This window comes from Xiphophorus couchianus, chromosome 24 (assembly GCF_001444195.1).
Source record: "Xiphophorus couchianus chromosome 24, X_couchianus-1.0, whole genome shotgun sequence".
NCBI lineage: Eukaryota > Metazoa > Chordata > Actinopteri > Cyprinodontiformes > Poeciliidae > Xiphophorus > Xiphophorus couchianus.
The window spans coordinates 8,998,107-9,011,708 of NC_040251.1; the positions used below are offsets into that span (position 1 = coordinate 8,998,107).

General features: G+C 36.8%; 1 protein-coding gene across 3 annotated transcripts; it reads left to right on the plus strand.

The window, feature by feature from the left end:
* The first annotated feature begins 4,286 nt into the window (after positions 1-4,286).
* Positions 4,287-9,159, plus strand: ttpal (tocopherol (alpha) transfer protein-like). 3 transcript variants are annotated; one of them, XM_028010183.1, is made up of 7 exons: positions 4,378-4,396; positions 4,478-4,536; positions 4,970-5,196; positions 6,488-6,731; positions 7,994-8,187; positions 8,271-8,381; positions 8,545-9,159. In XM_028010183.1, the coding sequence occupies exons 3-7, from the start codon at positions 4,987-4,989 to the stop codon at positions 8,821-8,823; spliced, it is 1,038 nt and encodes a 345-aa protein (XP_027865984.1). In that variant the 5' UTR covers positions 4,378-4,396; positions 4,478-4,536; positions 4,970-4,986; the 3' UTR covers positions 8,824-9,159. The 3 variants fall into 3 exon arrangements, with proteins under 3 accessions (XP_027865981.1, XP_027865984.1, XP_027865983.1); XM_028010180.1 differs by lacking the exon at positions 4,478-4,536 and having other exon boundaries at positions 4,287-4,396; XM_028010182.1 differs by having other exon boundaries at positions 4,391-4,536.
* Positions 9,160-13,602: the final 4,443 nt, after the last annotated feature.

Genomic DNA, 13,602 nt, shown 5'->3' on the forward strand with positions numbered 1-13,602 from the left:
AAAGACTACCTTCCTTTTAACAGGAAGACTTTCCAAAAAGAGTAACTTCCCTTTAACAGGAAGACATTAAAAAAGAGTAACATCCCTTTAACAGGAAGACATTAAAAAAGACTAACTTCCCTTTAACAGGAAGACATTAAAAAAAGACTACCATCCCTTTAACAGGGAGACTTTCCAAAAAGAGTAACTTCCCTTTAACAGGAAGACTTTAAGAAAAGACTAACTTCCCTTTAACAGGAGGACATTAAAAAAGACTACCTTCCCTTTAACAGGAAGACATTAAAAAAAGACTACCTTCCCTTTAACAGGAAGACTTTAAGAAAAGACTAACTTCCCTTTAACAGGAAGACATTAAAAAAGACTAACTTCCCTTTAACAGGAAGACATTAAAAAAGACTACCTTCCCTTTAACAGGAAGACTTTCCAAAAAGAGTAACTTCCCTTTAACAGGAAGACTTTAAGAAAAGACTAACTTCCCTTTAACAGGAAGACATTAAAAAAGACTAACTTCCCTTTAATAGGAAGACATTAAAAAAAGACTACCTTCCCTTTAACAGGGAGACTTTCCAAAAAGAGTAACTTCCCTTTAACAGGAAGACTTTAAGAAAAGACTAACTTCCCTTTAACAGGAGGACATTAAAAAAGACTACCTTCCCTTTAACAGGAAGACTTTCCAAAAAGAGTAACTTCCCTTTAACAGGAAGACTTTAAGAAAAGACTAACTTCCCTTTAACAGGAGGACATTAAAAAAGACTACCTTCCCTTTAACAGGAAGACTTTCCAAAAAGAGTAACTTCCCTTTAACAGGAAGACTTTAAGAAAAGACTAACTTCCCTTTAACAGGAAGACATAAAAAAAAACTAACTTCCCTTTAACAGAAAGACATTAAAAAAAACTAACTTCCCTTTAACAGGAAGACTTTCCAAAAAGAGTAACTTCCCTTTAACAGGAAGACATTAAAAAAGACTAACTTCTCTTTAACAGGAAGACATTAAGAAAAGACTAACTTCCCTTTAGCAGGAAGACTTTCCAAAAAGAAAAACGTATTTTTAACAGGAAGACATTCCCAAAAAAAGTTAAGACTGAAACAATTACTTAAATTGTTTAAAGTAAGTAAGCTTAAGCCATTCTTCATAATTAGAATCCTTGTGGTGAGCGCGGAGAGGAAAAACTTCCCTTTAACAGAAAGCCTTTCCAAAAAGACTAAGTTCCCTTTAACAGGAAGACTTTCCAAAAAGACTAAGTTCCCTTTAACGGGAAAACATTAAAAAAGAAAGTTATCATTCAGAAATTTTGTAAATTGGTTAGTGCAAATGAGCTTAAGCCATTCTTCATAATGAGGATCCATGTGGTGACAGTCAAGAGGAAAAATTTCCTTTTAACGGGAAGACATTCCACAAAGAAAAACTTCCCTTTAACTGAAAACTTTCCAAAGTGAAGAACTTCCCTTTAACAGGAAGATATTTCAAAAGAAAGTTAGCATTCACAAATTTTGTAAATTGGTTAATGCAAGTAAGCTTAATCCATTCTTCATAATGAGGATCATACCGAAGAGGATTAGGGCCACTGAAACAGGAAGGCATTCCAGAAAAAGTTAGCATTCACAAATTTTGAATATTGGTTAATACAAATGAGCTTATGCCATTCTTCATAATGATGATCCATGTGGTGACAGTGGACAGAGGAAAAACTTCCCTTTAACAAGAAGACTTTCCAAAAAGAAAAACTCATCTTTAACAAAAAGACTTTCCAAAGAAAATAACCTTCCAAAGACAAATAAACTTCCCTTTAACAGGAACTTTCCCAAAAAAAACCCTGCATCAATTACTTAAATTATTTAAAGTAAGTAAATGTCAGGTCTAGAATACCTATTAAAGACAAATTAAACAAACACAGGAAAAACAAGAGAGTTAGATTCTTTGTTCTCGCGAGGAGAGCAGAGAGGTGCTTTCAGTTACAAATTTCCGACTGCTCTGAAACACATCTGTCCGCTCCTTGCTTTTTATTGCTTTTAGAAACCCTATCACATTGGCGCTGCAACTCTCAAAAGGAGGGGGAAAACAATTCTTCACATAGTTGCAGCGCTAAAATGACATTCACTATCTAGACACATGTTATCTACACTCTAGATTCTTCTGCTCCAGGCACGGCGTCGAGTATGACACGTTGTATATCTTCAAAGTAACGAAGAACAAAGCAGAGGTTTTTGCAGGACTGTAAAACTCAGCTGGGAGCTACTAACACCTCCATCTCCCAAGGAGCCCCGCAGAGTAACAAATCCTGAGAATAGCTGTCACCTCTCTCTCCCAAAGAGGCCTTAGGAAGGAATCAAAATTATTTAACACACAGAAACATTACTGAAAAAGAGTAAAAGCATATAATTAAACATTATCTAAATGTAACTACAAGGCTACATGATACAACGAATATTTAATAATTACTAAAAATACAATTTACCCAACAGTAAATTTAAGCTGTTCTTTATAATGAGAATTCATGTGGAGAGGAAAAACTTCCCTTTAACAGGAAGACTTTCCAAAAAAAAAAAATTACCAATTATTTAAATGTCAGCTTAAAACCTGCAGCTGTGACTCCGGACGGCATCTCCAGCATATCTCTCCGTTGAAATCGTCGACGTTGTTGAGAAGAAATGAAATCGCAAAATGAAATTCTGCGCTTTGTTTCGACGCAAATTCTTGAACGTAAATGAAATTTGTTTGAGTTATTGAATTATTAAAGTACGGTCCCTATATTTGGAATATTTAGAGTACATTTCAAACTAAATATTGAGTAGACACAAAAAATAAAAAAGGTATGCATGTTGAAATATAAAAGACCTTATTTTCACCCAAACATATTTGTTAATATTCACTGTAAAAAGATAATCATCTTAATTTAGCTATATTAATGTCAACATAGCCATATTAAATCATCACTAATAATACGCATGAATATTATGCGTTTATTGTAGTGATATTTATTAAGCTGAATCCCTTCCTGCAGTCTCCAAACTGTATTTGCCAAATCCTTGGCAGCCATCTTTCTTTTCCTTCACAACTTACTTTCAACCATGAACTTTAGATTCCAATATGCTAGTTAATCCTAAACCTCCACAGGTCACAAGACCACAGCAACTGGTTCAAACAGCGCAACAACTTCAAAACAGAAGGATTACAACAGCAGATTCCTCCTCAGCTCGTTGACTCTCAGAGGAGAATCAAATCAAACCAGCACACCAAGAGGCCTAGCTTTGGCCTTCAACAACAGCATTGGCATCAGCAGCGTAGCAGCAAAATCCGCAACAGCTCCTACCCTGAGATGTCTTCTGGACCCGCCTTTGGAACAGTTGCTTGAGCTAACCTACCTTTGATGGGTCGGGCGGATCCCCCAGGCTGCTTGTAGGGAACCTCAGCTTGATTGTAGATCACCTAAATATCCACAATCGATCTGCCGCTAGTTCCAGACATTGTTTTTACTCCTCAGTTATTTCAGGGAAGCCAGCAGCCACACAAACCGTCACTGAGACACCATACCCCATGCTCAGGTCGCTCCTCTTCTGCTGCTCTGTTTAAGCACAAAAAATGGCTTCAATAACTTCATCAGGGTCAAAACTGCGAATAAGGTTTCCGAAAAACAACTTACCGAATTACAAATGCAGCGATTTCAAACATGGCGCTGGCTCCGCGGCCTATTCGCCCACTCTAGCTGATTCTCAACAGGTGGGTGCCAACCAATCACGGAGACATTTCAGGTATGTCCGCAAAAGTATTCAGTCACTTAGGCCAGACGGATTCTGGCTCTTGGGAAATCAGAAAAGGACATTGTTTTAATCCGGGGTCCAGAATGGATTATTATCAGAACGTTTCATGTTTCCATGAGGCCTTGGTTTAAAAAAGCTCACGTCGAAACTGCGCCAAAATTTCTATCCAGCATGGCGCATGCGCCTCACGCTCATTAAATGGCGCCATGCTGCCAGATTTGACATCTTCCGGTTTAAACACCTGCCCAACTGCAAAAAACAAAAATCTCAAACTCTAATAAAACCCATGCTAAAAGCACTACAACATACAACAATAATAAATAATAATGAGCAGTGATACTCATAAGGACACACACATATTGCTCTTTATTTACATATTTAGCCCCCCTTATCTCTATAATCTGCAGGTAGAAGACGATAGGATGTTGCGTTAGTATAATTAACTTCTAAATGCAATGAGATATGCTTTTAAATGAGCATAAAGCATAAAAATGTCTATGTGAGTTTGTTTCCGACAGATCCTGAACACATCAGAGCAACAGACGCTGCGCTTTAGCAGAGCGTCACGTGATGCAAACGGACCAATGGGAGAACCCCGTTTACAAAACCCGGAAAATAAGGATTTTGTACCGACAGGTCAGTTGTGATTTTTGATTTAGTTACTGGTTTTTTAAAAGTCTTTACCTCCCTCCTGTTAATGTTCATATTTTTTCCCAGCGGAGCTTGTTAGGTAGACCACTGTCTCCTGCAGGAGGTCATTATTTGGCTAATTTTGGGTCAGTATGCATATTTCTATTTGCCTGAACCAGGTTCCGCCGCATAGGTTCCGTCCGTTCTGGGTTATGACAACAAATAAAATAATATTTCGATCATATCGTTGCGTGAAAGGCTTGAAACAGTTTAGTGATCTGCGCAGTTTATAAATTAGTAGAGATAAAGTGGTTTATATGCAAACATCGATGCTCCTGAACGCACCATATTTTAATTTTTATGCCGAACATAGTGTCTTGTGATAAATAAATGACAAAGTGCTGTTTGTCTTTATTATATTAGAAAGAAATTACCAGTTTTCGCTGTTAATTTAGCTGGATTGACTTAAAAAGATCTGCTTTACTATTTAACCAGTGGAAGTATGCTACTTAGCTGGAAATAGTACTGCTTATGTCTTTGCGTTTTCACAGATGCTTCCTTTATGTCTCTTTTTTTCAGATTCTCTCAGTCAGTCCATGGCCGATCAGCATGAGTCCGTCAGCCTCAGTCCTCCCCAGGCAGACCGTGCAACATCTGCAGGACACAGCTGGTTCCCTGGCCCACCTCCACCCATGTATTCCTGCACCTTGACCCCTGAACTGGTGGCCAAAGCACGGGAAGAGCTCCAGGAGAAGCCCGAGTGGCGCCTACGAGATGTCCAAGCACTGAGAGACATGATTCTTAAGGTTTTCTTACTTTAAGCTTTTATGATAATAAATACTGTAAACAAGTCAACTATTACAAAAATGAATCAGCACAGATTCATTGTTTCTATTATTCAGGTGTGATTATTTGGGCTTGTTTTGCAATCTTTAGTTCAGAACCATAATATTTTATTTAACAATCTGATTTTTGTCTTTTTATTGTAAGTAGGTGAAGTGAAAATCCTTTTGATCTCAGGGTCTAAAGGGAGACTATTTCCCTTAAAGTAAAGCTTTGTTCAAACTCGTTAATCCAATATAAACACATCTGCCAATTTATTTCATGTTACTTCTGCTAAAGCTGATTTAATAAGCTGTTAAATAGCAAGGGTGTGGTTGACTTTTTCTCTGTGCTTCTGCTTCCTGTTTATAGACTTAGAATTAAAATGAGATCTTCATGTTTGCCATTAAGAACATCCTAAAATAAACAACTTCTTTGGGTGTTTTGGAACTTCATCCACATGAAAACTCAATTTAACATCACTAAAATTTATTATTTATAAAAACAAAGTGCAGTTTCAACAGGTTTTAGCTTTGTTTGGCATGTTTTAAACAACAATTAGGGGTAAGCTTGTCGCAATAAGCAGTTAATCGCATGACATTTTAAAATGAGATCAATAATTTCCATTCTGATGGTTCATGTTTTTTGAAGGGCAATTTTGTTTACAGCAACATTGTAACTTGTAATTTTATTCATGGTTTCAGTTGTAAGTAGTTTTTATTTATTGATTTGGGTTGTTGTGTTTATTTTATTTAAATTTAAAATATTTTCCAGCTTCAGTGTTGAGTTCTTTACTAATTTGTGGTTTATTGGTGTTTGAGAGTCCTAACTTAAATTATATATTACTTAAAAAATGTTTCAAATTCATTATCAATTATGTTTATGTCATTGCAATAAACGTTAATGATAACAATTATCATTAATGTTATTTGCTGAACAATTTATCGTTCAGCAAAATCTTGAATTTTGTGGGTTTATTTGGATGAAATTGTTCTAATATTGTTTACAATGTTATTTTTTATAAAATATGTGGTGGAGATATTTGTTTTATAAAGACCCAGCTACGTGTGTGCAAGGCCTCACAGTTGATATTTTGAAAATGTAACAATGTATTATACTTTTTCTTGGTTTCTCATTAAAAAATTCTTATGAAATTCATTAAAATCTGTGGCTTTAATGAGTCCAGATTTTTTTTAAATATCAAGAAGTAGGAATTATTTTTGCAATGCCTCTGAACTAGGCGCTTTTTATTTACTGAATTTATTTTCTTTGCAGGAACATCCCAATCTCAGAACCCGACTGGACGACGCCTTCCTCCTGCGCTTCCTGCGGGCCAGGAAGTTCGACTACGACCGCGCTCTGCAGCTGCTGCTGAATTATCACGCGGGCCGTAAAACCTGGCCGGAGGTCTTCCAGGACCTGAAGCCATCCACGGTCAAACATGTGCTGGACCTGGGCTTCCTCACGGTCCTGCCGAGGCCCGATCCCAACGGCAGATACATCCTCTTCCTCCGGCCAGGTCCGTCTCTTTATTTGCCTCAATGAAGATATCAGCAGTCCTGCAACTAATAAGCAACTCCATAACAGATTGTTAATTAGATCTACCTCAGTCCTCCCTGATAATCCAGTAGACTTGGTTCTACTGGGAACCAATCACACTGCATTGTGTCAAACAACTCAAACTAATTGAAAAAACTATTCCCCTCTTCGCCTGTGGGGGCGCTGCACCAAGAACTACTGAAGGTATCAATACAAAACCTCTGAAGAAGACCAGCGCAACTTCCTTCTTCACAAAATGTCAACAAAAATAGAGTAGAGTCAGATTTTAGCAGTTGTAGGATTTCTCCATTGATATACATGACTGGTTTGGACATCGCCTATTAGCCGCTAGCGCTAGCTTCGCGCTCCTGCATTACTGGGAGTCATTGCGTCATGTCCGCAAAACCGTATTATTCCAATGTGGGACGAGCGCAAATATTTCACAAAAATGGTCGTAGAGTCTTTTTTTCTTACCCGATTTCTATAAAATACGGCTTAAATTTAAGCTGAGAAAATTGCTAATGTTTTAGCAAATACAAATGTATTGTCTCTGGATATGAATATGTAAATAGTTTTGTTTCTGTTAGTACTGTCAACAAGCAAGAAAGAAGTAAGCAATTTTATCTTTTAGATTGGTCAATAATTTAATTTTACATACTTTCCGATGTTAAAATTAGTTTGTTAAAATTGAACAAACCATGGCTTCTATGCTTTATAAAATATTTCATCCTATTTGATGATTGTTATATGAAGAGTCCAGTTTTATTAAAGGTTTAAAAATCACGGGTGCAGTGCGCCACAGCAAAGGGAAAATAACGTCAATAAACAGGCGTAAAACGACTTTACACCTCTTATATTCTGCTTTTCCTCACTCTCTGGGTCACAACACCTTCACTGACCCACAGAGAGCAATATATTCACCAAAATACCCTGTGCTATGGTTAGCTTCCTGCTTTTGGAGCCGTCTCTGCTCCGCTTGTATTCACACTGCATTGAAAGCCCACCAGAAGTCAAATGAACTTAGATTGAGGTTTTTAGGCGGACCAGAGTTTTTTTTTTTTTTTGGTCCAAATCAGAGTTTGACTGTTTCACACCTCCCCAAACAAACCAGACCTACTAAACAAACGAACTGGAGTCGGATTAAAGCAGAATAAACAGGGCTGGTGTGAATGCACCCTTAATAATATTTGTAATCCACAACCTTTATGTCATCAAGATTTCTCAATATGGATTTTCTCCCAGGAAAATGGAAGCCAAACGACTATCCGTTTGTGGACAACGTGCGGGCCCTTTATCTGACTCTGGAGAAGCTGATCCAGCCGGAGGAAACGCAGGTGAATGGGTTGGTCATCCTAGCCGACTACACTGGGGTGGGAATGTCGCAAGCCTCCAATCCAGGTCCCTTTCTTGCCAAAAAAATTGTGAGCATCCTGCAGGTGAGATATTGTAGAATACGATGTGTTTAATTTTGACAAAAGATGTTTTGAACACGTTCTGATTGTGGTCTTTTAATCAACAGGATGGCTTTCCCATCAGAATCAAGGCCGTTAACATAATTAACGAGCCCCGGATTTTCAAAGGCATCTTCGCTATAATCAAGCCTTTCCTGAAGGAGAAAATGGCAGAGAGGGTAACCGTTGTCCTTGAATTATCTTTTTCTGTTCTCTATAGATATATAAATAGGTGTAGAGAAACCCTCTATGTTAGTGTGAAAACATCCTACAGCTGCTGCTTTTATGAGATGAAATATTGATTAGAGTCGGTGTAATCGTCTCCTCTGTCCCTCTGGACAGTACGTCCTGCACGGCTCGGACCTGCGCTCTCTGCACCGGAACATCCCGCCGTCGGTTCTGCCAGAGGAATACGGTGGCACCGCCGGCCGGCTGGACATGAGCGCCTGGTCGAGGCTGCTGCTGGACTGCGAGGAGGAGTTTGTGGTGGAGTTCTGCCAGCCAGATCCACTAGAGGGCGTGGTGCTCCCAGACTCCATGCTGTGTGAAGGGGAGCAGGCAGGAGGCCGGGAGGAAGACGGCTTCAGGGCGTTGCGCTCTCAACTTTACTACTGCTACTGACGCTCACACAGCCACAGGACTTCTTCTGTTTCATCTGAAACATGAGCGGAAACTTTTATAGGGCAAGTTGCCAATACTCCACATGATTTATTTTACTAACTAAACAGCACTACACTATTTAGAATTTACTCAATTTTAGAAGAAGTCCAGCATTCAGGCATTGCTCCAAGGCAGCTCATTCGGTGTGTTCACTCTTCATTTTATTAGCTTCTCTGATAGTTGTGTGCTTGGATGGTACTTGTTTATTTTCTGATCACAAAAACACACAATTCTACCAAGTAATTTTGTTCTAGTTTCTAGTGCAAATACCTCAGTAAACTAACTTATAAGTAACTTTTCATCAAGCTAATGGAGCTTGTTTTAAGTCAATAATTTCTTAATATAGATTAAAAAATATTAGTTCCACTGGCAGATTACTTCACTTATAACAAAACATTGTTCCCATATTTTGAGTGAAATAATCTGCTAATGCAACAATCAATTTTTCATCAATTTTAAGGAAATTTTGACTTAAAACAAGCTTCTATATCTTGATGAAAACTTATTTTATTAAGATATTTGCACTAGAAATGAGAACAATGTTTTTGCAATGCAAGAAATTAACCTGTCCTTTCAAAATCCAGAGCCAAATCACAGATTTGGCTTTACTTTACCATTTATATAAAGAAAAGGTGTGCATTTATATTAAAATATAAACATAATCAAGATGGAACCAACTCACTGATGGAAAACACCAGGAAACTCAATTAAACTGCTAATTAGATTTTTCTCTGTTACTAAAACTCACTCTAGATGGAGTATATTTACCGGCAGCTGACTCTAAATACTAAGTGAAATTAAAAACATATTCATGGCCATTTTTTGGAGGTCTGCTTCCTAAAATTCCATATTTCTTATCTAATTATATTCAGGTGATTAGAATTTCTACAACTAATTGAAATTTCTTTGAAAAGCATCAATCAGGTTTTTTCTGGCTAATTCTGACTTGATATTTTCTTTTTCATTTTGACCGAGTCAGTTTTTTTGTTTTCTGTAAGGACTATAAACACATAGACTAAGACAATAAGACTAAGACAAATCTTAGTCTTATTGTTAGGAATCTCTAAAAAGTCCTCTTAATTGGTGCGCTTATAAACCAAAAATGGTTGGAGTTTAAAGTTCTGTTGCATTCATTGACTAAGAAAAAGTAAAGTATTCTTCGTTTTTGTCAGACAAGCAAAAACTGGTCGATGAATTTTATTTTTTATCTCCTGTCTGTCAGTGTTACGTTTCATTTTATAACCACAAAGCTGAATGTGTTTTTTTTATGTGTAGCCATTGAAAACGTTGCCTTAAATTGTTTTTTTTTATGTTACACTTGTGTGCACCAAAGCAATATGTGTGTTATCGTCCAGAGTGTTTGAAATTAAACATAAGTGGCTGCTAGTTCAGTTGAATGTTTAGGTTTTAGAGTTTAGTCTTTGGGCTTCATTATTTTTCTAAGTTTGGTAATCTGCCTTATATATATTTTAGGTTTATTTGTCTTATCATACAGTCTTAATCCGTTAAATCACATGACTATTGAGATCTGATTTGCCAAATTGTACATAAAAGTGCAATAATATTGCATTGTTCATCTTGCATCTGCTGAGTGCTTCTCTTCAGTCTTTTATTTTTTTATATTTCCAGCATGTCTGTGACTGAGCTGTATTGTATTGCAGGGTATTTATTGTTAATGGTTAAGACAGTAAAGCTATTATACAGAAAGTGCTATTTGTGTCTTGTTTGTGCTGTTGTTGGCAAATGATGAGGTATGCTGCAGCCCCAAGGGAAGCTGTTGGTATTTTCACAAGATAGCTGCATGTGTCCTCAGCTGAGTTTCCCAAACTGGTTCCTTGGGTCTCTGAAGAAATCACAAAGTCAGTGCCAGAAGAGGTTTTCTCGTCTTCTGGGACTGGATGTCCAAGTAGGTTTACTCTAAGGACAGACTGTGCGATGCTCAAAGAGAATACAAGACACCAAAACCGCCCTCTCAGCCTCTAAAGGCCTGGTTTCAAATGTTAAATGTTACATTTTATGACAGTGCAATTAGCAAAAACGTCTCTGCTGGAAGAATTGCCAGTGTAAAGCATTTTTCTCTCTAAAAAGGATATGACAGCATTGCTTAGACTTGCAAAGTTGCACCTAAACATGTTACAGAACCTTGGAACGATATCACTAGGACAGATGAAGTGGAGCTCATTCATCCATCCTTTTGTTTCTAGCTTCTGCAGCCTCATAATCTTGTTTATTGTTGCAAGGGGTGAGCTGGAGAATATCCCAGCAGTCAAAGGACAAGAAGCAGGGTTCACCATGGAGAGGTTGCCAACCCGTATCAGGGAAAACATGGAGACAAACAACCAGGCATCATTAATAAAGACTTAGATGCAAAATAATTGAGCACTTCCAGTCAGTGTCAGTCACAGTTTAGAAAAGCTAATAATTTGGGCTAATTTTACAGCAACTGGACCTGTGAAGCTTGGTGCCGATTTTTAATGAACATGTGTCAAAGCTAAAGCTAATGAATCATAACCGTTACAAACGTGCACAAAACTTTGTCAATCTTCAGCTAATGTCGAAAAACACAATTTCACTTGTGCGGTGTTTCCATTAAATAAGAAATGCAGTTACAAATCACATGTGAATAACTGTGAGTGAGTCATCCCCCTGTCACTTCCTGTTGTCGCCTTCATCACTTCTCCCAGTAGTAACATTCGGTTGTTGATCACATGACTTGTATGATGCAAAAAAGTTTTCATTAAAGTTTTGCGAAGTACAGTAATTTTGAGATGGCCGAAAAAACACCTTATCCTAACATGCAAATTCTTTTTATCAAAAATATTGAGTTTTTTTTCCCCCAAAATTATTTTCGTAATTCCAATTTGCAGTGGAAGTGCAGCTACAGCGGGGAATAGTAATGGAGTGTAGGCTTAAATCAGAAAGGAGCATTTATGAACAGCAGTATGGTTTAATGCTCAGAAAAAGCAATTTTTGCTTTTAAGACTGCAGTGCATAACTTTTATGTGCTACATCTTATTTTGGATTCCAGAGCCTGTGAAGAATGCTCAGGCTAGTTAGCATAAGTATAGCTAGCAATAGCGTTGCAATTAAAATTTGCAAGAACAAGTAAATGAAGGCTTGGTTTGTAGATTCATATTTCTGTTCCACTTTACCAGTGAAACACCAATAAAAGACTAAATAGCTAGAAGCATATTAGATTTTATTGCCCTGAATTGGTTTTCTGATAACACACATGGTTTCCTGTAACAGTTTGACTTTTATAGTGTTTAGAGATCTATTGATGGAATATTTATATCCCTCTATCATCTCTTTGTACAGTTTATATATCAAAAACGACTTTTTTTCTCTTCTCATATGACTTCTGTTTTTTGTTCTGCATTTATGTTGTAAATTTTCCTTCCAAACCTGAAAGTTTCAGTTCAATGTGCCAACACAGAAAGGTACAGAAAAACGAGATCCCATCAGAAGGTTCTGCCACCGTTCAAGAATTTTTTAAAGTATTTGCACCGGGACTGTTTGTTCAACGCTGAGATTGTTGTTTGCATTTCAGTTTGACTGATGAAAAGAGGCAGTGTAAGCAGTGACTCAGCATTTTCCCACTCTCTGACTCCAATATTATTCACCAAGATGTTTTGTCTATTAATACATCATCAGATAGATGCACTTAAGCCTAAAATTGTTCACACTCCTGGGAGATTTTGGTTGGACACTGATTAACTTATTAGAATGTGGTTTGATGATGGCAATTGACAAAATGCAATGTTTATCAATTGTTTGAGTGTTGGCGACTGTATGGATGGATGGAAAAAAAGCTTGATGACTTGATTGTACAGATTGATGGATGGATGCAATTTTTAGACAATGGAACAGGAAATATGTTCTATGGCTCAGGAATTTCCACGTTTATGTCTCAAAAATTTCTAAGATTTATCTTCAAGTTTCAGATTTATTTCTAGCAATCTTTTGACTTTTGGAGTTCAGAAATTTCCTTGTGGTTTGTAGAAATTTTTTTGATTAATCTCAAAATTTCAGAGGTTTTTTAAAATTAATTTTTCACTTTCGGAGCTCAGAAGTTTTCTTGTTTTTTGTAGAATATTTCTAAAAAAAAATGCTAGTTTTTTCTTCCACGTTTTTGTCTTTTGAAACTCAGAAATGTTCTTGTTTTTTGTAGAATCTTTCTGAGATTAATCTAAATATTTCAGAGTTTTTTCATTTCTTTTTTTTGCTTTTGGAGCTCAGAAGTTTCCTTGTTTTTTGTAGAAAAGTCATGAGATTAATCTCAACATTTCTGAGTGTTTTTCTAAAAAATGTTCTACTTGTGAAACCAAGAAATTTCATTGTTTTTGTCAAATATTTCTGAGATTAATCTGACATTTTCTATGAAAAAAAGCAAGAAAATTTCTGAGATTAATCTCAAAATTTTTCTTTCTCATACATTTTCTTGTTTTTTTTTTGTAGAATATTTCTGAGAAATATTAAGTGTATTTTCAGAATTCCTTTTAGAAACAAGAACATTTCTGAGATTAATCTAAAAATTTCTGTGTTTTGGAAAAAGAATGTCCTCCTTTTTTTCTACCTATAATTTCCCTTGTATCCCGTTGTAAAATTACAGTTTGTTTTTGAATAAATATCCAATCGTGATATTTCTAATTCCCACTTTTCCAGACTGCGGATCCTGACGGGGTTCCCTGCTCGGAGTTTCATGTTGTTTTGATGTCTGCCTGAAAAAAGCATTAGTGA